Source organism: Accipiter gentilis, chromosome 23, assembly GCF_929443795.1.
Source record: "Accipiter gentilis chromosome 23, bAccGen1.1, whole genome shotgun sequence".
NCBI classification, from domain to species: domain Eukaryota; kingdom Metazoa; phylum Chordata; class Aves; order Accipitriformes; family Accipitridae; genus Astur; species Astur gentilis.
Window position 1 is genome coordinate 22967644 of NC_064902.1, and position 25126 is coordinate 22992769.

Here is a 25126-nt window from a genome sequence, read left to right on the forward strand (position 1 = left end):
AATTAACTTGGCCATCATTTTGCTTTATATGAATTTACGCGCCTCTTCCAACTTCCTTTGAGAAAAGGGGGAAACATATGCTTGATTAGATGTGCAATGAGACTGATTTTCCTCCTGGGAGAAGAGGGGCAGTGTGGACCGGTGGATGGGGATTCAGGAGACCTGGATTCAAATCTGGGCTCTGAGTCTGACCCACTGCGTGTCCTTGAGAAAGTCGTAGCGCTGTGCTGCTCCCTCCTTCTCCTCTCCCACACCCTTCATCTTGCCTGCTCAGACTGCAAACTATAGAAATATCTGCTGCGTTATGAGCGTTAGGAGGAAAAATACTTTTCTCTGAGAAAGTGCATTTCTCCTCTTTAATCTAACGGTTCATCAAATGACAATTTGTCGGCAGATAGCAGGCTCCTGGACATGAAAGGTTGCAGTTGAATGGAAAACAAGATCATGTGGTAGATAAACGTACCATGCTGATATTTTTTTAATGTGTAATCTCTAAAATGTGCATAAAATTAGCAGTGCTGAACCTTCTCAAAACCTAATGCAATTCCTGAGCTGCCTCCCACTGCAAGTGTGCGAGGGTGAGGATCCCGACTTTCGAGACGGCGTGGCTATGGGTCCCCTGTGCTGCTGCTGTTTTCAACAGCGGTGGTGGTGGAGAAACTGCAGAATTTCGCTCTGCTGTTGACTTGGTGCTCAGCTGAGGAGTGAACGAACTTCCCTGAGATGGCCCGCTTGGTGCGGGGCACTTATCCCAGCTGCCTGTGCTCTGCTACCCAAAATCTGTTGTATTTGTCTTTCCCTGTTGTGTGCAAAGAGCTGCTTTTAGATTTGCTAAGTCAGAAGCTTTGCAAATGACAGCACTTCGTCCTGCAGCCCCAGAAGAGTGATTATTCACTAGATGATCTTTTAAATAGAGCACTTCCTCCTTGCTTTGGCTGTTTTAATGGGATTCTTATGAATCTTTCTCACAGCCCTCAGGGAGGAAACGGCCTTTTTTGTTGTTGTTGAAATAAGAATGGGAAACATCAGGTTTTGGTCTCAGTTTTTAAAAAGTTAGATGCACCTGTAAAAATAGATACAGAATGCTGGGTGGATGTTATCCAAAAAAACACGGAAATAATTAGAGAAATGTAGGAGAAACATTGGATCGAGCCTACACAGCCAAATTTTCGGTCAAGTAATCTTATTGTGAAGTTTGGATTTACCAAATTTTTTAAGAACTGGACTTTCACTTAAATCTAGGGAGCCAGGGTTTGGGTGCATTTAAAAAAATGTTAGGTTGCTTGGCCTGATTTACAAATATTAAGCACCCAATTCCATTTGATTCAAACACACTGACTTACCTGGTCTTGTGGGTTCTCAGTTGATCAAGTCTTGATGTAATATTACCGCTATCTTTTAATTTGTGGATGGTTCTTCATATGCAAGTAGTCCTTTATGTTTGCTTTTTTTGTTGTCTCTCTGCTCTTATATTCTGATCTTTTTTTCTGTTAAAAAGTGAAGCAAAATTAAACTTGCACTGTGGTGTTTCCTGTCTGCAGGAATGAAGTTGAAGCAGTTAAGTACGGTTTGAGATTCTATTCTTGCCTAAACAACCTCAATAGTGAAAAAACCTTTGATAAAGTGCTGCTCCAATTTCTGTAACGGTACATATAAAATTGCCAGTCTCTATTTAATTGAGCACTAAACCACAGTGAAAATATGATAATAGAGAACTGAGTACATCATGAGGCTGCATGGCACAGCAAGGAGCTTTTTTGCTCAAAACAAACATCATTAGAACCATCTTAAAAAGATTAAGTAATTTGTATCCCAGTTGCTGGAAATCAAACTGTCAGCAATAAGACATATTTGGTCTCGTTTATTTTACAAATAGGATTTGCAGTCATAGGTTAAAGAATTAAAATCCCACACAAAGTGGACACGTGAGACACGGTATCTGCAAAATAGCTTCAGATTCTCTGAAAAGCCTTTCAGCATTAAATTGCTTGACATGAGGAATAGCATACTGCAGAAATCTTGTTACAAACAGTCCCTGTAAGGAGGGACTTCAAAAGGGGGCCTTGACTCCGCTATTCAAGGAAAGCAAACTTTCAGCATTGCTCTGAAGCCTGTTTTTTCTAACTTAGCATCAAGATCTAGATGAGTGATGGGAGAAATTAGCCTGAGATGTTTACAAAGCAGTTGCATTTCCTATTCTGAGATCTTCAAAAAGCAGCTGTCTCATTAAGGTATTTGATATTTAACAGTCAGTTTGATTTCTAAGTGTTTTCACTGTTAATTCTGCTTTAACTGCCATTATGAAATGTGTTTTTATGAGAAAATGGATTGAAAAGTGTCTCAGAGTTGGATTTCAGTGACTGTATCAACCTTATACGGGCTTATTCAAGGCCATCAGGCTAAGCATCTGATCTGCTTGTGCCCTAAAATATGACTGAGTCTTTTCAATCTTCCTGAAAGCCACTGGAAACAGTTATGAGGAAGGGTCTGCAGAACTTCACCTTTGGTTCAGAGAGGAATGGTAGTGCTGGTGGTAAAGGGCTTTGTACAAACCTTGTCAAAGTGCTTAGTCTGCATTGCAGGATTGATTCTTTTTCATTGGCTTTTGCTATATGAAATGCAGCTTGTTTTGAGGATATGCACAAGATAACCTATAAGCAAGAATATAATCAAAAATGAACCCCATAATTAATGGGACTTTCTGTTCAGTCAGAAGACCAAACTCGCGGTCTTGTGATACAGATTTGTGTTCACCAAAGCAGTACAGAGTAGTAGGGGAATGGCAAGTCCTAAAACTCTTGAGGTGAATAGAAAGATTTCCTGGGTTTAATTCGCTGCTTCAATGTGACTAATGCGTTTTCAGATGCAGTCCCATAGAGCAAAGCTATAGACTGGCAAAATGACTTGTAAAGCAGTACCTTGCAATTCATGTGAAATTATTTGGCAGGCTTCTGTATTTTTATTTTGGGGGGTAGCTTCTTAAACAGAGACTTGATTTTATTTTCCTGTGCAGATAAACTGTATATAAAATACATTTAAAGCCACACTAACTTTTGTATAGATAATATGCACGAGGAAGTCATCGCCAACATAATTAAATTCAAGCTGTCAAGGCTTAAAAAATACTGTAAATGTGTTCATCTCTCAGGTAATTTTTGATGTCTATGGGTAGCTAATAGCCTACTTCTCAATGCACAGTCCATTTTAGTTCACGTTTCATTTCTCATCTTAAGAATTAAGTCTGTCTTTCTGTCTGTCAAAATTAGAGTCTTCAGCTTAGTGGGAGAAGAATGTTGTTTTAAAAATTTGTGTTGCTGCTGTGGATATTGCTGCCACCTGAGTTAACCATTGTAATACTTGTTTGGAGAAACCTGACTCACCTTTGCTGTACTTGTATGCTAGTATTGCCATGCTGCTATCGTTTCCTTATCGGAGTACTTCCTTATGTTTGATTTTTCACGTAGGTTTACCTAGAAGGAATCTTGTTTTCCCCCAGTGTTTAAGTGGAAGAGGATGACAATGCTTCATGTCCCGGAGACTGCCGTGTTACAGCTGGAACATGACGGGTTTCTTGCAGGACTCCCTTCTCCTGCGTGGATGTGGGAATGCCATTAAAACAGGGATTGTGCGTAGCAATAACTGCAAACGTTCTCTTAGGGCTGTCCCCTCCTCTAGTATTAATCGATTGCTCTTGGCACTGGCACGTATCTAAAATGAATGAATTGCAGTGTAATTCTTGTATTTGTCTACCGAGCAGCGTGCTTGTGCTTTTAGCCGTAAGAGCCAAGTACTGAGCACGTGTGTGAGAATCCTCCTGCCCTGCTCTTCCAGGGGCTCCTGGTGGTCATCTCATGTCTTTGGCCAATGCAGTGCGGGAAGGGAAGCATCCCCTCCCCGGCCGAAGGGACAAGCACGGATGCTTTGGCTGACGTGTCCAGGTGGGAACCTGTTCTCTGAAGTCCCTGTGGTCTGCCTGCACTATGAACTTGGTATAAATGTGCCAGGGTTGACAGATTTTTAAAGCCTCAACTTCTGGGTTCTCCAGCTGAAGATGCCCATAGAGGTCTGATTTTGAGGGGATTAGTGTGGTCAGCTGACGTTGACAGAGCTGTTTTGAAAAGCTTTTCAAACCGGGTACCTGGAAATTTTGCTCTTGAAAACCTTCCAGTTCTACTTTTTGTCTCAGATACCCCAGTTGTCCTTCTCGTCAAAGGTGGGAAATAAGCAATTCGTGGTAGCTGATCATTTAGTGTTTAATGCAAATAATTGATCAATTAGTGGAGTAATTTTGTTAGGTGTCGTAAGTCCCTTGTGAGGAGAGTATGAAAGCAGCTTTGAAGTAAGCTAAATCAGTTTAGAAATTATTCTCTTTATTTGTAAATCTTGTATGTTTGGCCTGTTGGGTCATTTAGTCCCTCTCTCCATCTGTGAGTTCAGCATGTTCCTGAGCACCGGCCAACCTCAGAAACAGCATGTTTAAAGATAAATGTCAAGTGGACTGACTTTTGGTATTCAGTTATTGAAGAGTGTAATAGATGTAGACAGTGTTCATCATACCAGTTTTGACTGCGGGTAAGCCTTAGGATAAAGAGGTATTTTACAAAGAGGCTCACCCTACTTGGAACTGGCAGCATGCTTCGTGAGACCAGTGGAGGCACGATCCATCCGAGCATCTCCTGTTGCGTTGGAGAAACATCACGCTGATCGGCGTTTAAACAGTATTCAAAAGGAATACAAGAAAGGGATGAGTGGGGGCTTAAGTGCTAAATACTGCATGCCTGAGAAAAGCCTTAAATAAGGTTATTGTAGCCAGATGAACCCTCTCGTAAGCTGTAACTCCAGCAAAGCTGATGACCAGCAGGAAGCATGAGGAGCACGGCTCTCCTGTTTGGGATAGAAGAGGCTGGAGTTCCGCGGTGCTGTGGGCAGCCTGCACCCTGAGGTGCACAGAAGAACGACCTGACTTTGTAGTGATGGCTTTGCGAGCTTGCCCAGAAAAATTTACAAAGGATCTGGTGAACAGAGCAGCAATTAAATTCATCACGCCGTGTACCTGAACTACTTCCAGACTTAAAACTACCTTTCTGTTACCCATAACCATATAATGGTTATACGTAAAGGTGCTAAACATTTTACTAATGGAAATATCAATAAATTGCAAAAGGGATTATTTTAGGGGTTTACACTATCATGGTATGTCAGGGTTACAATATAATGGTATATGACATGGTATTTTGTGAACTTCCTCAGTAAAGAAAATACAAGATAACTGAGGCTATATTCTGGAAAGTAATGCAGAAATTTGATTGTCCACCCTTGGATCTGGTTTTGGTCAATGGTCTGAGATAAATTTTTTCTTCCAAGAAAAAATTCCTCTCTAATGGAAGTCAATAATGTTGACCTTCACATTCTTTTGGGAACAGCTGTGGTGAGCATCTGCCACTTCCAAAGGAAAAATGATGTAGTCCAGTAAAGTAATCCCCCTCACACCCCGAACAGGATACCTTAAATGCCATTGTAGAAATGGGTCGTTTGGAAGTATCGACATTTTGTGTTGCCTTAGAAATCTTTTTCTTTGGACTGTATTAATTTAGGGCTGAGCTTAATTTTGAGGGCTTGAAAGTTTTTTTGGTATGAAGTTTGTAGTTAACATCCACGTCAGGAAATGAGGAAAGCTGTATTTCTAGTGATGCTAATTCAGTCGCTCAGCGTATTTCTGTATGTTTTGTTGCATATATCTTAAAATAGGTAGTGATGTTTTTTTGTCCATTTATCAAAAAAGAATGAGAACGGACTGTATAACATATGCAGTGGCTGAAGGACTTGGCGTTAAACAAGCAACCTGAAGCCAAATGGTTTGCTTCTGTATGCGCAGAGATTTGATTTCAGAGGAGCTGAGACTTCTTTACCCTGCATATGGACTTGGCCTGTTATCTTTTGTTTTTCCCGAATTTGTTTTTAATTGTACAAATGACACAGGAATTTACAGACATGAGAATGTCTATAATGTGCTTTGACCTAATAATAATGAAAGTTGTTATCATTATTACCACCACCACAAATACTTTGGTGGTGAGGAGGGAGGGGTAACTGCAGCTTTTCAGAAGAAAAGCATAGCTTCAGGTTTTTGCTGGCACTTTCATATCTGCAGTGCATTATTAACATCAGCTTCTAAATCTCCATGAATCCGTCCTTGTTGAGCTCCAGCCTTGCTTAATAAACTTGATCCTTACGCTTTTGGTAAACAAGATAACGTTCAGTGAAAGAATATTTATCCCCTGTACAATGTCAGGGCTGTGCTCTGTAATGAGCATAATTTCCTGCTGCCTAGTTCTCCTAGTGGCAGACCATTTAAAACTGATTTGGATGCGAGTTGGAGAGGGTGAAAGTGTTTTCAATTATTTTCCCTTAAATCTGGGAAGTCTGGTCCTGGGCAGTGTTCACTGGCAGGGCTGCCCTGCAGAGCGAGTCACCAGCCTGTGAGAAGGAGCAGCTTGGAAGAGCTGCGTTACTGCCTGCTGTTTGAAACCTCAAGCACAGAAAGCTATTTCAGCGTTTTGAACTCAGTGATCAAAAAGCATGGCTTAGGAGGATCTCCAAAAAAACCAGTAAATGGCCTTGGAAAAGATGTCTTTGAAAAATCTATTCAGTTGGGCTTCTTTTTATCCGGGCTCATGTTGTTTGTCTGTCTCTTTGTTACTGTGACAGATAGAAACTCGCTTTGCTATATTTATTTAAATGGCAGGTACGTCCTGTATCATTAGGTCTGGGATTTGGGGCTTTAAAGAAAATAAGGATAGTTCTTAATACTTGGAAGTTGACAACTCTAAGTGGCTGTCTCCTCAGTGTTACATTTAGGCAATCTTTTTTAAAAACAGGATTGAAGTATTCCTGCTTTCACAGGGATTTGGCTTCCTGATACATACATAGTTTAAAGTATTTGACTCTGGAAAAATCTTAAAGCTTTTACATGCGAAATCTGTCGTCCATCATATTCAGTGGGTCTTCACCTAATGCTGTCTTTGGGACTGCAGATGTAAGCAGGTGCCTACCCTGGTGTTGGTCAACGTCAATATTTTGACATGACCAAAAAGTATTGACATCAATCATGTTTTACATTACAATTCCCACGAGCACTACTCCAGCACACCAGAGGACCTTTAAAATATGCTCAAACCTACCTTTGATTCTGACAAAGAAGCTGGCAAAGAAACGTGTTGTTATTTAGATGGTACAAATAATATGTCTTAAACTCAGACAGCCCACTCTTCTTCCCCCTTTCCCTCTCGCAGATGGGATGAAACGGGTCGGTACGCCTGGACCGAAATGGCTGTGAGCATCTGTTGGGACAAATACGGCTCCCCATAAAATTCCCACACCGAAGGGGATGCCAGTAGCTGCCTTTTTTTCCCTAGTTTATTTTTCTAAGCAAGCATTTTGACATGCTGTGTTTTCTTTGATACCTGAAATTCCAGTGCAAGAACTTGTTCAGTATTTCAAACAAATGAACAAACAAAAGCAAAGGATCCTGTTGTTGTAACCTCCAGTAGCTTGTACCGAGAAATTCTGCCTGATAAATAGTAACGTTGTGCTTTATTTTTCCAGGGGCAGTAAGCCAGAGATGACTGACAAGATGTCGAGCTTCCTTCATATTGGAGATATTTGTTCTCTCTATGCAGAGGGCTCAACAAATGGATTTATTAGCACTTTGGGGTAAGAACAGCTGTTCTCTTCTACTAAAAACATCTGTAAGAAGGACTAGCAGAACTCAGCTAGCTATCCTGAGCCTGACTCCCAGGAAATACTGGGTAAAGTAAGGTAGCTTTATGTACAGATTTGGCCCTAAATTTAAAAACGGCCTAAAGCTGATATGGCAAGCTAGATGTCGGGAGGTTGGAGAGCATATTGATGGCTGTGGTGTGGTTTTGATGTCCTTGGTGGGGAGGAAGAAGCTTGTCAGGTTAAGGTGTGGGTAGAGGGAATGAATGCAAGCAAATGATTTTCATGTTGTTGTCTGTCCCGTGTCCATCCGTGTGTCCCGTCCTGTCCCTCCCTGCCCTGCCCAGTCAGGAATGAATAGGCCCCAGTGCAGTCTGCTGATTGGAAAAAAGGATGTAGCATAGGCAATGTAAGTAGTTTAAAAAAAAAAAAAAATATTAAAAAATATGTATATATAAAAAGAAGAAGCCCCGAGCCAAACCGTTTATACACCACTAACTTAACCACTGTGACTAGTTTTGTCTTCCAGTATTTGAGGTTTCTCATACGAACAAAATTGTTCCTCTCCAGGCAAAGGAGAACATGTTTTGAATCTTCAGCTTTGCCAATGGTCAGCACCCTGGAGCTGTGGTGGGAGCCGTGCCTTGCCGGCTCCTGCCCCCGGTGTGCTTCCCCACAGAGCTCCTTTGCGCTTTCTTCTGCAAAGATGTCAGAGTAGGTGCTCTGTAGGAGAGTGCCTCTTAAGCAGTGAGAAGCGTATGCTACTTCATTAAACAGAAAGTAGCCGTTCACATAGGAAAAGGAAGAGTTTGCGGAGGAGAGCCGTGGAATTGAAATACAGCTCTGAAGAGTGACAGGTTATGTTTTATTCTGCTCAACTGCTGCTGAGGAGAAATCTCTCCGAACATCAGAAGCTGGCAGAGGAGCTGTGTACTGATTTGGAAGACCTTGCAGGCGGCTGGATGAGAAGCTCAGAGAGCACATCTGCCACCTTGTTTCGAAGCAGTGAGAAATTAGAGGGAGGGAAGTAGCATGCATGACACATTGCTGTGGTACTTCAATACTTGAATGAGTAGCAAAGAAGCAACCAGGAGGCTTGATGATGTGGTGAGTGGGCACGCACACAACATGCTCTTTCTCATTTCCAGTAGCCATAAGGGCCTCAGGGTGGGTACAGTGACAGCAAATTTTTTGATGCCTACTGTCCAGATGCATCTGATAAATGGAGCTCCCAAGCAGGGTACAAAGACAGCATCCTGGTAAGTCTCTCGGCAGGAAACGATGGGCTGGAATCTCATCTGAGTGACTCCAAACTAACTTGTAGGTTTAGTCCTCTAGCTATTAGGATTCTGGAAAATAAGGGGGCAGAGAAGGAAGCAGACACTGAAGATGCACCATGATCTATTATAGGAAAGAGAAGAAAATATGGGATGCTGCCAGAAGGGAAAGAAGGTATGATAAAAGCAAGGGATGTAGTAAGTAGGGTTGGTTGAATAGTATTTGGCGAATGTATTTGACAAATTTCCCAGGTACTCGTCAAATATGACATGTACACTCTGCAGTATTCGATCAGCTGTGTAACTGGCCAAATACTATCTGCTGAAAACTGGCAAAATGAATTAAGCGATACTATACATTTGGCTATTTTTTTTCTTCCTAGTATTGAAGCAAGTTTGGCAGTAAATAATTCCAGAACAAGTAGAAAGTTGTTATGTTATGTTTAATCCCATACAGTGCATGATGAACATTATGCGGTGGCTGTGGCTTTTTATGGCATTGCTGAGCAGATATTTTTCACCATGGGTAGTCCTTTTAGACATTACAGGCCCTAAGCACATGTGTTTTCTGGGCTTGATGAGATGTTCCTATGGCACTTCTAAAGATCCCTTAGTGTTACAAGCATCCTCTTTGATTTGATTAGTACTGTTTTAAGGTAACTGCATTATATAATGGCCACACATCTTCTGAGCCTAATTTAAGCCAGAAATCCCAATTGCTATATGAAACATGAAATGCATTATCATCTTAATAAGCCTTCATAATCAAATTAGTTTTGTCCCATATTTAATTTAGCCTTTGTCCTGGAGAAAATTAAAGAAGCAAAAGGCAAGATTCAGTTTAACTGTACTCTATACCATGTGGAGTTTTGACAGTCTTATGTCATAACAATGTGTAATGACTTGTTCATGTGGTTAATGAAGGTTGAGAAGCAGATACCACTATACATTCTAATGTTGTTCTAAATCTTTGAAGAGTGTTCCTATTTAATATTCCTATGACATGACTGTTGCTTAATCAGGACTTTACTCTTGCTGTTTCCCAAACTCAGTGCTGTCATCATTATGATTACTGGTGTACAATATATCTTCTTTTGTGTTTTTCACCCTGTAAAATTTTTTTCTTAGTAGTTTGGGAAGTTCCTCTTTACTTTCAATTTAATCTCAGGATGAGAGGGATATATTGCACTGAGATTATCTCTGTGGGGGATGATCAGAGTAACCCATTTGACTTGATATTTTTTTGGCCCTTTGTTTACTAGAAGCAGGTGTTTCAGTCAGCTCAAATATTAATACTACCATTCTTGTTGGAGCACATATATGTATATATAATACTGATTAGGGAGAAAATCCATGGGGAAAAAGCAATTTACTCTGAATGTTTGCATATGCAAATTTTAGATGCATAGAACTGTTGAGTCCACTTAGTCTCTCTGATCTCTTAATTTTTATGCACTTCATTATTTTCCATAATTGTTGTCTCAAGATGCTCCCTGCATGTAACCAGCCTCTGCAAGGAACAACTCTCATATTCTAGGTCTCAATCTTTCTCAAGTTGATTCTGCATGAGAATGGACCTCTCAAACCTTTAAGACCTTGGAGTTTTACTTTCTACTTTTGTGTAGAAGGCCTCTTTGACAGATTGGTTTTAAGGGGCCAAATTGAGTCATTTAGGATCAAATCAGAAACTACAGAGTATTTGGTTACAGTTTCACAATTTGGAAATAGTGTTTGGTAAAAGCGCGATTCCATGTTGATCCAAAGTGTGCTAAGGGCAGAGCAGTGGGGACAGGTGCATCTTACCTATTTTTTTTTATTTTGTGGGATTTGAATTGGCCCTGTGGGTTTTTTGCTCATGTGTATTCACAGGAAGCTCTGTCCTGGCATTCCCTATTGGAATCTCTTGGGTTCACTTGTCCAATTCACCTCCTTCCTGGTAGAACAGGAGGAGGTTAGTTTGATCCCTTGACTTATCTCGTGTTTGTAACTGGTGAGCAGGAGGGTATATTTACGCCTTCCTTTCTCTTCGGAGTCAATTTTTATTGTGGCAGTTACTGTTTCTGCCTTTTCTTAATACTTGAGGGGTCATAGGATCAGTGTCCAGTTTGCATAGTCGTCATATTTTCCTGTTCTCTACCCTTCCTATAAACCCATTTGCAATGTTATTCAAATCTGTCCAAGAGGCAATAATTGTTCTAAGGTTGTCTCTCACCTAACTAGAATATGGGCTGTTCTGTCTGCACCTCAAGGAGGGGACATAAAGATGATGCAGTATACAGGAGCAATGACTTATTTATTGTCCCACCTATCCAGGAGCATAGCTCTGGGCAACAGTAAAAATTAGCTGCATGCTTCTTAGAAAGATTTGGCATAAGTTGGCATTTGGGGAATGTCTTCTGCTGAAGTGGCCACTCGGATAAAACTTTGCAAATAAACGACTCTGGTTTTGATAACAAGGATGTAAGCAATTGCAAGGGAATAGAATCTCACTTTACTTCTCATTTCTTTACAGCCTTGTGGATGATCGGTGTGTTGTACAGCCAGAAGCAGGTGATCTTAACAACCCACCCAAAAAATTCAGAGGTAAGTTTGTTAGGCAGCTTATTAGCCTTCTGGTTAGAAGTTGTCCTTCATTTTGTGCAATCGTGTAACTATTTTTGACCTCCATGCTTTCTGTAGAATATTTTAGTGTCATCTTCTGTGAAGGGCAACTAATGAGGAAAAAAACCCCAAACATATATTGTCGTCATCTTCTGTGAAGAGCAACTCATGGTGGGGGAAGAAAACATATATATATATATATATATATATATATATATAAAAAAAAGTTTGAATGTCTATGTGAAGTGAATTGTGGGACTTAGAATGGTTTGTGAGGGGGTAGAGATGGGGTTGCCAATTAAGGTTGGCTTTCAGAACTGTCCAAACTTACAGGGTCTCTGTAAGTTTCATTTCTTTTTCTCTATACATGCCATTTGGTTACCCAGTACCAAACTTATTTCAGAGAAGAGGAAAATGAAAAGGAGCAAATGTTTGTAACAACCATTGTTGTTTAACCTCATTCGATATTAACTAGGTTTGACTTGGCTTTCATTCTGCCAGGAAACTTTTGCTTAGTGATAAGAAATTAATGGCTACTTCTTTGCACAGTTTGGCTAAGGCTGATTTGTTTAAGAAAAATCTCAAGCAGGAAGAGAAGCACTAGCTGGGATTTTGCTTGGAAAAACCTTAAATTCTCTTTTTTTTTTTTTTCCTTCACCCCTTGGTTGCATCTTTTACCCAAAGGATAGCTCAGCCAAATATTCTAAAAATTTGATCTACCTTTTACTGCTGTTCTCAGATGTAGCAGCAACTGTTTGTCTTGTTTCTTTGTTGGATGAATCTTGTTTCCTTGGTTATGCTTTGCCTTTATCAGGGACTCAGAATTAACCATAATTCTATCCACGTTTGGCCAGGACTGCAGGTGATCGCCCTTGAAAATCATATACCTTCTGTACTGCTAGTTTTATATGCTGCTGTTTGGGTTTTTTTTTTTGTTTTTTTGCCATGACACGAAGATGTCTCATATAATGAAACTCTCTTTTTAGAATATTGCTGAAGTCTATGAGTTCTTGTTGTTTTTTTCTCCCTTTTTACCGGAAAACTAAATAGCTGATTATTCAGATACTAAAGAGGCAACCTGGGGAAGTTTTAGCATTCAACGTTAAGCTCTCCAGAACAACAATGGTTTTATGTGAACTAGAGCCCTGACTCTAGGCATTTCTTGATGTTAAAATCATATGAAAGAATAAAGCCAGGTTTGACTGAGACTGCTGGGTGTAGAAGGAGGCAGGGGGAGAGAGAAAAGAATGAGAAAAAGGCAATTCTTGCTAGCACAGTTTAGGGACTGCAAGTACAGAGACACATTTGTCTGGCATAAAACATTGTGGTTAGGCATTGTAAATGTTCTCATATTGCTTATAATTTATACATGGAGAAAGAATGGTATGAACCATTTCCAACCTTCATAGTTACTTCTCTACAGCTTTCATGGGGAAGTTTATGCTCAATGGTAAAAGGCAACAGAAGTCATAAAATTTTAGCAGGCATTTCTGTTATTTATACACATGCTTTAGAAGTGTAGTCTAAGATAAAATGCTTTCCATGATAAATAAGTTCAGAAGAGGTAATAATGAAGTTTATCGCACCATCTTCAACACAAATGGAAAATACCCCTTTTTTATTACGAAGTAAAGGCACCCAGAGGCTTGTTTGGAGTGTTGCATGGGAAGTCTCTGACAAGGTCAGGAACTACAGCCATGTCTCTGCAGTCTTACTTTGGTATTTTTATGACACCTTGCAAAAATACCTCCCTTGCAAATGGAACACCAGGTCTTCCCTAAGGTGCATTTATCCAAACAGCATTTACGTTTGGGATATAAAGCAACCGTGGGCATCTGATGAATGTAATTCAGTAGTCCCAACATTCAGTTTTGTCATACTTGAGATTTAGTCTTCATTGGCTGGGGCAGTGTCACCGGTACAGCAGATTAGTAGATCAGTAGCACGAGATACCTTTTGTACAGTAGCAGCCTGGGGTGGGCACTGATGTGGAAATGTTCCACTATCCAGTAAACTTTGTACGTGGTGCCTATGCTTGTTCAATGGTTTCAGATACCCCATTCTAGTCATCATGGCCGATAGGATCACTGCAGTTTGAGGCCTGAGAAAAAGCGTGATCTTGGTTTGAATTCGAATAGGCACAAAACACTGGCACTGGTAACTGAGAAGTAACTTTTGAAAATCTCATTAGAACGGGACCAAAATTAATCAAATGTGACTTACATTATAGCTTTACACAGTACTGGAAAAACGCCTCTATGCTATAACCTGTTTTATACCTATGTGCGAATCCTCTTTCAAACAAGCTGTGCTTCAAGGTGTCCCGACGCAGGTCAGTCAAATCTGAAGTCACCTTCTGGGAGGAATACTGAACGTGTGACTTTGTGGCCAGTCTTGAGGATCTCTCTTTGGGTAGTATTTTTAGGAAATGTATTCCTAAGCTACTCTGAGCAGATCTCTCTTCTGTGGGCAGATTTAAAACAGTTGTAAATATAATTTTCACGCTTAATCAAAGTGGTGAGAGATATCTAGAAGCAAGATTCATTGCTTTAGATATGCATACATGACTCTAAGAAAATTCAGTGTGAAACTAAAGCATATATATCCAGTAGCAAAATTAATCCATCCTGCTTTTTTTCTTAGCCATGGGTGTTTCAGGTTTTAAAAAGTCCTGTTGCCTAGGCTACACTTCATCAGTTGCATCTTGTGGCAGCAGCAAGGCCCTGGTCTAGAGGGTGGTGGTTTTTCTTTCTACTTTAGACGCTTGAAATGCAGCAGAGCTGCTGTGCACGAAGTGGTGGTGTGTACGCACCATCCTTCTTTCTGGAGAGAGCCTCTTGTACGAAAGGCAGTTGACAGTAATACTTAGCCATGAGTATATGCTGTCACTAAACGCTGATAACCTGCTTGTGGTGTGAAAATAGTCCCTGCCTGAGGAATGCATTTCTAAAAGCAAGCACTTCATAGCTGAAACGGAGGTGGGTTTTGTGTGCTAGTAAGTCACTCCTTTTAAAAATGTTGGCTTCAAGTTGTCCTAAGGAAAATTCAGTGAGGGAAGCTTGATGTGTGTTTGGATGAACTGGATTGAACAGAATGATTTGCAGCGGCACGACTGGAGTCGGAGATGGGAGCGATAGAGCCTTTCAGTCTGCTTGGAGGAGAACGTACAGAGGTATCCTGAGGACACGAGGGCTTGCTTTGTTGACAAAAGTTGTGGAAAAAGTAGGCTGACATTAATCTGGTGGTGGTGGAGCCCTGAAAGGGATGAAGTGCAAGAGGAAGCTGAGAGTAAGATGGGATAGCGTTCAGGTAAGACTTGGAGTGCGGCGTAGAAGTGTAAATGAGACACTAAAAAAATAAAATTCAGAGGGTGTATTAGATGGGAAAAACTGAAGTGCCGGAGTTGGAAAGAACTCTAAAGGAAGGTTTTAGTCCAGCACCCTCAAGTTACTATGAGTGTTTACCAGTAGTTATTTCACGTATTAAATGCTGTTGTGCCTCTAGGTCTCTAAAATATTAGTGTGATCACTTGAGGGTGCGAAGGCTGATTTTCTTTTTTTTTTTCCTTCCTTTTTCCCATCCCAATCAGAAGTAGATAGCACCTGAAGTTAGTGGTTTGAGTTTGGGTGGTAATGATGGTCTGTGAGATTTCAGTGGATTTTTTTTTTTTTTTTTGTTCTGGTGTTCTGAATCCACTTTAAATATGGTGGTTTGGGTGTATGGTTTTTTTTCTTCAAGTACATTGTTTCTCTGGCCCTTCATGTTTTCAGCTCCATCTAGTTCAAATGTCCTCTAATAGTGCCTTGCAAAACATTAAGACTTAAGAGTACATTCATTAGGGTGTTTCTTTTTAAAAATGTTAATATGAAAATTCTTGCAAAAGAGTATTTTACTTAACTGGTCTGAATATACTGTGTACAGATGAGATTCCTGGAAAAAATGCTAGTTGTACAAGTCTCCAAAAAAAGGAAGAGTGTGACAGTTCCTTGGTTATCTGCACGCTTTGAACAACAAAATAAAACATTTTATGTATTTTATAAAGCTGGAATCGCTGCTCTAATTGCCATCTTTCAGTATGAGTGTGCATCTGAATAGTGAGTATAAATGAACATCCTTTTAATATGCATGGGTTTATGGGGAAAGTATGAACTACAGCTGACCCTCTAGCTAGGCTAAAAGCACCCGTGTTTCGTACTTAAATGCGCAGAGACGGATAGCTGTTTTGCAAATTCAAGTCAGACGTAGCAATAGTGGCAAAGCTGAAGCAGAGCCCAGGGCTGATAATTTTGTGCTTTAGCTGCTGCTTCTGTGCTCTATTAGTTTGTATGTACTTTTGCAAAGGTTTTATTTGTGTTCATTTTGTATTGGAACTTAGCGCTGTGCTAAGCCAAATGTGTTTGCTTAATGCAAGACACTGCTACTACACCAAAACAGTCTGTCTGACAGCCTTCTCAGGAAATTCCTTACAGCTCTTTATTTGGGATGCATATCTGTCTGCCAGGGATCCAGAAGCTTTGCAATAGCTGCATGAAATGCAGGGGAAAAGGGCATTTACTGGGTTAATTTGTCCAGCAGCTACCTCCTTCCAGAACATTGTTTTAGTAGTTGCTGGGCAACACTCTTTTTTTGGCAAGATGTTCAAGGAATGAACCCATATCTTAGACTTAAAATACCCTCATGGTGAAGCAGAAGATGAATAGTTCAAATTCTGTTTGTTCTTTTGATCCTAATCCATACTGTATTCTCTTTCTGAATATTGCCTTCACAGAGCCTTCGGTTAGGTTTGTCTGATAGTGTTAGGGGCTAGCACTGAGGGTCTCTGTCTTTGAACTACAGGTTCAGCTTCAACAGAAGAAGTTACCTGGGCACTACAAAGAAGCTTTAATGTATAAATATATATGCATATAAAAAAATTACCTGCATACATGCCACAGTTCTTTTGATGCATTACTCTTAAATTCACACTGTGCTCAGCATTGATGAAAGTCAGTATGCTTCTCCTTAACAGAAATGTTTTGAGGCACGTTTTGTTCTTTTTAGCTTTGCCATCAATGACCTGAAGCCTATACACTACTGCTTTGTTTAGTTTGAAGGAAACCATATAATTTATGCAGCACTGATAGAGGCTGTGGAGTTGTGTTGCATACATAAGGATTATTTAGCCTTATTTAGCCAATGCAAGCTTGTTTATAGTTTGGCATTAGAACTGAGATTAAGGGAGTTTTCAGTTGAAGGGTCACATACATGGTTTTCCCAAACACTTCAGAATATTAAAAAACAAACTAAAACAAATACCCAGATCCCTCTGCCTGTTAGTTTTGGAAAAATATTAGCAGCATATAGAAGTGCACTTTCTAGGCAGGAAGGTAGTTCAGTGCCGTCCCTTGTACTCATCAAGGAGAATTTTTTGCAGTATAAGCCTTTATGTATCATGTGTTCAGCTTCAGATAACTGTGTAGCCTCAAATCCTACTGCTCTCCATATGCTCTCCGTGCATACTTTTCCAAATCTACTCTGGCGAAAGTGATTATATCAGCTTAGGTTGCTTTTTTAACTTTGATGTGAAATAGTCTGAATTGTATGACTTTCTGCATATATTAGATGAGTTCAAGTGGGTGTTTTGCAGAGGGTTAAGGGCATATTCCTGGAATGATGGTGAGAAGAAGAAAGGTGTTAGACCTGAGCTGCATGGCCAAGTTTAGGCTCCTTTTTCTCTTTGAACATGGGGTTTCTAATGCTGGTGAAATCTTTGGGTATATCGATTAAGTGCCTAGATTCCTTTAAGGAATATTTAAACTGATGTCTAAATATGGCCTTCTTCTCTCTGATAACCATATATTAGCAGATAAAATAGTACAATTCATTTTTCATGTAGGACGCAGAACTTTTGAGAGTGCTGGAGTGCTAAGTTCAAAGCTTAGCGCGGTGACCTTGAAGAGAAATAAATTGTTTGCAATAGAAAAGCGACTCCTTTTCAGTTTTGAGATGTCCAAGACAGACTAAAATGCACTCGCTGAATACCAGAAGTAGGAAGTGGGGCAACAATAGTAAACACCTACTTACTTAATTTCTCTGATTTCCTAAGAGCCAAATGCCATAAAAAGAAAAAATTATGTTTCTTAGTCCCTTTTCAAAAAGGGTACCAAGATTATGGTTTAGTGTAAAATCAAAAGAAACTTTAGGGTTGGCACGATGGAAGAGAAAAATGATAAAAATACGGTCTAATGCTGTGCCTGTAATTTCTTTATTTAAAATTGAAGCATTGGCCATTTTGTGTAGGCAGAATCTTTCAATCTTGCTGAATTAGGATATAGTTATGATATCCAAAATATATTTTTCACTGCCTTGATGAGGAATCCTTTAGTATGATTCTAAGTATTTATAGAACTGTACTAGAAAACTGCCAACTGCTAGTACGCATTTGAATTTGATGCCCTTTATACGATGAAGAAATCCTGAGCACTGTCTCTAAAATGTGAATCTTTAGCCCACTGCATCCTACATACAAGCAGATGTTATAGACAATTGTCACTGTGGCATTTAGGTATTTCAGAAAAACTGAAAGGTCAGAAGTGTTGCGCTTTCAAACAGACAAATGTGCTTTGTATCTGCTAAAGCTCGGAAAACCCGGGGAGAGAAGGAGTCCTAATCAAGAGTTGATGCATCACGTACATGAGCGCTCCCAAGCCTCCTTCCTTTCTGCAGCTCAGGCAGTAGGAATGTACGCTGTCTTCTCTGGTGACTTCAGAGTGACATCATGACCACCTTATCTCCAGACATTTTTAACCACAGGGTTTGTGGTAGTGCCAGGTTCATCAACGGTAATTACTTACATGGCTTGCTATGTTAGCGAGCAGAGGAGGTACTGGAGCTTTCCCCTATGAGCACAGTTAGAGAATAGGTGTTATACTCTCACTTGTGTAGCTGCTGTGTCCTATAGTTTATTATTTAAATGTGCAAAAGTAGCTTGCATTGCTTTGAAATCCGGTAGTGATTGGATGCAGGAATCAAAGGGAAGCTTTTGGGTTTTTGGGTCATGGAGAGTGAATCGGAAAGCTGGGTTTATTTAATTTGCCACATCTACTGCAGTGTGGTTCCTTACTGGCCTATTAAGCAAGACAGGTTTGTAGTCCAGTTGGTGGACTGAAGCATGCTGAAGCACCAGGACATCCTAAAGACATCCCAACTCCATGATGCTGATGTGCTTTGCTGAAAAAGTGAATAAATGACTGGCTAAATAATTATTGATTTAATTGATATGGTTTAGCGTGGGTCTTTCCCTGTGTCCTAGTGATGTGGTGCCAAGACCGTAATGGGAAAGGTCTGTGTGGCACAGATTACAAGAGGGTCTGTTTAACTTGGTGTAAAAAAGTTGTCGATACTGAACAAGAAGAGGAGCTGGGTCTCTTTGGAATACAAGGCACAGGCCGTGAAGATTGGCTGGGTTGCGTTTGCATGCTGGTCTGTACTGAGAGTACTGTGGTCAAACAGCTGTCTGCCAACTTCTGGTTTTAAAGTGCTTTCATCTTGGATGTTTTGCATCTAGATGAAGGCAGAGCAAAGCCCCTTTGAAATAGAAAGTTGCCATTAATATGCATAACTGGAATGCTGTATGAAAAACGCAATCTGTTGGTTTAGGTACTGCAAAAGAGTGAGGGGGGATTTAACTGAACTCCTAGTATGAAGTTTTATGATCTGTGCACTTCATTTGCCTCTCTGAAAAATGTGGGTGGTAGTTCCGTACTGATGAGACATTCTGTGCAAAACGACAGGGGAAAGGTACTGGTGTAGTGACCGTGTCAGAAAAATGAAGAAATAAAGCAAAGCGCTGGTTTGTATGTTCATTCTTTTTCAACAGCTCTCGCAGGTCTGAGCTTTTTCCCCTGTGGAAAGTTCAGGGTATTTCAGGTAGGATCGAGGGGAGGGCTTGCCAAAAAGCAGTGCTTAGCTATTAAGTAGAACAGTACTGTTAATAAACCTAGCCCCAACCTTGTAGACAAAAGAATACTGTGCCTTTGTTGCCATAGTTTCAGTGCAAAATCTGACCTTAGCTACAATAACATTCGGTTAGAAAGAACTAGCTAATCAGTTTTCTAAAATTAGTGTGTTCCCTAGTACATAAGCCAGTATGAACAGGATATTTAATGAAATATTATACTTAGTCACAAGAGCCCAAGGGAGTGAAATGCCTTGATGAATTGTGGGGGTGGGGTGACATTGGTGCATATCTTTTAATATAGCAAAGTTATTAAAATTTGTGGCTTGCTTAATATTTAGGGTAGCTCAACTGTTGTGTTATTCTGTGCACTCAATCTACTTTGCTTTGTTCCTTTTAAAAGCTCTCAGAGTCTGTTCCGTAAACTGGGAAGATTGAGATGCTGGTGAGTCTCATCAATACAAAGTACTTCCAGAGGACCTTCAAATAAACTTCAGAGCTAGTGTTGTGCTTTTTGTTAGTACAGCCTGAGTGCTTTGCAGATGAAGGACACTTGCTTGTATAGAAGGATGCAAATACTGAAGCAGACGGATAAAGTCATGAAGTTTGTGGAAAAAAACTGTGTGTAAGGGAAGCAGTCTTCCAGGTATTAGGTACTAGACATCTTCAGCTTTTCACCAGTTGTCTGAAGTGTTGAGAAACTTGAGACTCAGAGAGAGGTTCATTGGTAAGATCTGGCATGTAAAATATTGCCACCAGTCCAGAACACCTGACTTGAGAGTGCATTTGTTACGCCTGAGGCTCACTGACCTAGCCTTGGGTGAGATTTTATCAAACTGTGGTAACCTAGCATCAAAGATTGTTTCTTGGCAATATGGGAACTGTGATGAATTATCAGATTTTCTTATGTGCAAGTTGGTTATTTGGGCATTAATAGAAGAAAAATACGTAACATGCAAATTTGGGGCAGGAGGCTAGGTGAGCTGTCTTATTCAGTTCTGTTTGAAATTTAAGTTTTCATGCAGCCTGCTCAATGCTTCTGTCTGGCTGAACCGTATTGCCCACGTAGCTTTCTGGAGTCACCAACATGATAGAATTTTTCTTATTGTAGGTCTTGAATGGTAGTTTGCAGCTAAGGAAGCTGAACTGCCTGCTCTGCAAGTCTGATGTACAGGATTGTGCTAGTGAAACGCAGCTTTGCTGGCGTCTTGTTGGCAGTACCGATACGAGAGCCTTTGTCACCCAGCTCTCCATCCCGACTTGCCTGCTGTATTGCACAGTGATGAGCAGTGTTCCCTTACTGCTTGATGCCTGAGAGATACCAAATACATGGGAATAAGATTTAGACAAGGAGCATCTAAAGCATCTGAATGATGTTTACCAATTTGGTGGGAGCCTTTGTTATTTCTGTTAGCCAGAGTGAGTTACTAATGAATTGTCACCTCTTCTGACAGTGCCTTGCAGTTAAGGTTAAAAGTGCTACCTGTAATTAGTCAAAAGCAACTGTAATTTACTTCATGAATTTCCTGAGACTTAGCTTTGGACTGCCCTGGATATGTAGAAGCACAAAGGTTTGGTGACAAATGCAGTGGAGTTTGATTCAGAAAAACATTTTTCACCTTGAATGTGCTGACACTTGCATAGCTGAGCTGTCAAGCAGATCCTCTTGGCTCTCCTGGTTTTGCTTCTGCGACATGTAGCTTATGATTCCTGATACGGCACGCAGTCGCAGGAAGCTGTGATCCATATTCTTGGATTTTCCAATTAAGATTTGGATTAGCATGTTTATGCTTAAGGGTTTCCATTTTTCTGCCTTGTAAACCCAGCTGCCTTCCCCAGTAAACTTTAGGAAACCATATCTAGCTTTTACTTTGGCAGAGGTATGAACATTCTCTTTCTTGTGTTTTTTCCCCTTTACATTTTTATGTCACCAAATTTGATTTCATCTTACTCCTTGATTTCATGTGATCATGAGGTCTTTCATTTTCAGAGGGAGCAGATAAGTATGCTGTGACACCCCTGAGGATCTCATCTGTGTCGAACTCTTCAGCAAGTCTGTTCTGTAGAATCTCACTTCTCTGTTGCTTTTAGGACAGAATGAAGTTCTGTGCTGCTTGCAATAGCAGTAAGTTATACTGAAAGCTTCAATTATTTTACTTTACCTAAAATATAAGGCTTTATATTTTGAAAGGATTTAAAGTTCAAAAATATTTTCGATTTAGGTTATTTACTTAAGAAGACAAGAGATAAATATGCTAAGTACCCATATTTCGAGGTCTTACAGGTACTGTGTCCAAGTGCCACATGGAAGTCATTAGTCGAAGAGGAAACCAGTGTCAATCCAAAAGTTAAATAATTTCACTTCTTATTTTCTGGGTAGCCTGTTCTTCACTGAGCAAGAGTCCTGACTGAAGTGGTGGTATCTCCTCAGTTGTGAGCTCAGGGAAGTAATGCTGTAAGTGCTTCTGTTTGAGAGCAGTCAGAAGAAAAATGGTGAGGCTGCCAGCATAGCCAGCCATAAAAATGGGCTGTTATGAAAGCCAGACCTTGACAGTTGTCTTTGGTGAGCAGTCTGTGACACTCGCATCTTCCCCTGTTCCCACACTGCTGCTGGAGATTGACTACCCTGTCCTCCTTGTTGCAGAATTTAGATTAATCTTTCAAGATGAAGTATAGTACTTAATGTATCAACACCTGAGTGTGATTTCTCTTCTTCAATTATTCATGCATTAATAGCACCTGCAGCTGAGTTCTTCACATTGCTGGGTGGAGATCAAGGTGCCAGTGCTAATCTGTCAAGCTCCTTGTGATTTGGGTCTTGTCTAGGTAAAAAATCTCCAGTGTTTCCTGCATAACTTCAAAGTTTGTGATCCAAATGCTAGGAAAAAAAGTGAGTTGATGGTGAAGGATCTTGATACTGAAAACTGCATTGCATTTTTTGTGATCCAGAAAGGAATTTGCTGCTTTGAGGTCAGTCTTGAAAAGCACGTACTGATTCTTTAGGATTAAACTGGAAGGTTTGTTTCCGTGCTTGACAACTGACTGGCTGGGGTAGAGAGTTGCAAAAATCCCGGGTTAGCATTTAGTGGCCTCTAATAAATACAACCAGTATAAAGAAGCCTTATGTTTCTCACCTAGAAAAAGTATTGTTTGTAAACATGCCTATGCTGATTGGTTTCATTTGCTTTTAAAAAAAAAATTGGCATATGAGGAGGCTGTTTTTTATGCACTGCACTTGCCTTTTAAACTTCTGACTTTGTGGTCATGGCAAAGGACAAAATGCACGCAGTGTTGGCGTAGTTTTGTGGAAGCTCAGGTGGAGGCTTTCTGCCAGCTGGTAACTGGGAATGGAGCCGTTTGTGCCTCTACCTTCAGCTGGTCTGGATGCAGCCTAGCAGAGAGAGATGCCGAGAAATCTGAGCTCGGGAGCTCTTGTTATCTTGCTGTGAAAGTCAAAGCATTTAAGTTGGCATGTCTCGTGAATGTTTCAAACACTAGAATAGCCATTACAGATTGACTGACACTAAATGCAGTGTTCCTTGAAAATTTTATTCTAATGAACAACTTATTATTCAGTCAAGTAAGAGAGTTACTTATGTGTTAGGACTAACACTTCCTTCATACCTAATTTGTGAAAATAATCAGTGCTGAGTTCTCAGTGTTGGCAATTATCATCTGTTTTGATTATATAATATACAGAAGTTCAATGAAAACATAACTCATTGTATTTTGGTTGAAGAGTCTTTCTGTAGCTCTCAGTCAGATTTTCAGAATAAGAAATCACCTCCAAGCTCTACTGACAGCAGAGAAACTGTGACATTGGTAGAAAATGCTGCTACCGGATCCTCATCTGCTTTAACGACAACAAATTATCTCTGAGTCAGATTTTATTAAGGATACAGAATGCTTTGCTATGCAAGAGCAATCTGGTAGCACTTAGACCTTGTATTTAGTGAATGTCAGCCCTTTTATTCGTTGAGGTTAAAAATTATACAAGGAAAAAATAAACACAGAACTTGTAGGCATGAGGAAGTGAGAGAGCTGGATAAGGGAGCAGCCATCCTGAAAAGGAGAAAATCTTAGCTATATCTACAAAAATCCTTTCCCTGCCCTTCAGAGCAGTGCATGATCTCTAGCCAGCACCAGTTAACTCCAAACAACCCCAAAAAGCAGCGGTTTAGGCTGATGGTGGCCTGGCAGTCTCTGAGACGAGAGTAGGGGCTCAGTAGAAAAGGGTTGCTTTGTGTTAGGGACTCCGGTCCACAACTGCTCCTTATGCCGTAAAGCTGCATTTTATCTTTGAAGAAACAAGAACAAATCTCAGTATTATTAGAATATAACCAGTGGAAAGAGGAGAAGTTTAGTCCCCTCTCTGCAAACCTCTGAAGTGAAACTGTTAGAGCCTGATGATGCTGGGTTACTGACCGTGACCAGAGAGAGGACTGAGCTAGATACTTACTTTGGTGTTTTTTAAAACACCTCCCAAAAGCAGAAGTTGCAGTACTGATTGGGCGAATGCTCCATCGGTCCAGCCTGGAAGTTTTGCTTAATTGGCACCAAGGGCTGCAAAGAAAGGCTGAAGAACCAAGTGGTAGATTTGTGATTTTGTGTGGTTGCAAATGGCTTCAGCACAGATGGAGATGACTTTCTCAACTACAGAGTTTTTATGGTAATTTAACTAGATGTTCCTGTCAAAAGCAGCCGGGTGCCTTTGACTTCTTGCTCGTGTCTTAACATCAGTTTGAAGCAAAGGTGCTTTTTGGAGCATACACGTACATGCGACTTTTCTGGGGTTCATGATGACTTATTTAGTTTTATCCTTCAAAAGTGCATTTTCTGTATTGATTAAAAAGCAAGTAATGTATCTCATATTCATGTGGTTGGAACGAAAGCTGATAAGAACTTGAGGTACTGTACTATAAGAGTAACTCAATTACCACATTTTCCTGGGAAACAAAAATTGTATCTTTGCTGGTTGGTGTAGGAGCATTTGGCTGTGGAGACACGATGGTGGTGGCATGCCCTGCATGTGGTCAGTGCTGAGCAACGGCAGCACCCTACAAGCTAACGTGTTAGGGATTGGAAGGTAAAGTCTGAAGGCAATATAGGTTTTGCAGATAATTCTTGGTTATCATTGACAAGTTTTAAAATAAGCCATATCTTCCCACTCCTTGTCAGGCAGATGGCCTTGGTCATGGAGAATGACAATGAGAAGATCCTTCAAATATGATCTACAAGATTTAAGTCCAAATATATTTTTTCCATATGCTGTCAGTCATGTGCTTAAAGTTTTTTGCGTTTTGTGAAGATTTGGGAAACTCGACATGATAATTCTGCATTGGGATCAGAATTCGTGTGCAGAGAACTCTTTGGAGTTTAAGAGCTTGTTTGTCTTAAAGTCTCCTTACAGGTTTGCTTGTGTGTGTGTATATATATTTTATACAAATAAAAATTGCAAGAGAAGGGAGTATACTATATATAGGTGACTTTGTATTTAGTTGTAGTAGTTTGTTATGAATATCCACTAATATTTGACATCAGGTTTTTTAAATCTTAATATTGTGGTTGACATTTAATTTCTAATTTTTATCTG

The 25126-nt window shown here is 40.2% G+C and overlaps 1 protein-coding gene across 12 annotated transcripts in view; it reads left to right on the top strand.

The window, feature by feature from the left end:
* ITPR1 (inositol 1,4,5-trisphosphate receptor type 1) overlaps window positions 1-25126 on the top strand; it is a 184718-nt gene that overhangs the window by 11709 nt on the left and 147883 nt on the right. For 10 of the 12 annotated variants that reach the window (XM_049827170.1, XM_049827158.1, XM_049827159.1 and 7 more), the window contains exons 2-3: window positions 7606-7713; window positions 11509-11579. In XM_049827170.1, the coding sequence (XP_049683127.1) occupies window positions 7622-7713; window positions 11509-11579 (163 nt within the window). In that variant the 5' untranslated portion in view covers window positions 7606-7621. Of the gene's footprint in view, window positions 1-7605; window positions 7714-9080; window positions 9172-11508; window positions 11580-25126 lie in introns of those variants that run through there. The other 2 variants (XM_049827163.1, XM_049827165.1) reach the window with 1 other exon arrangement.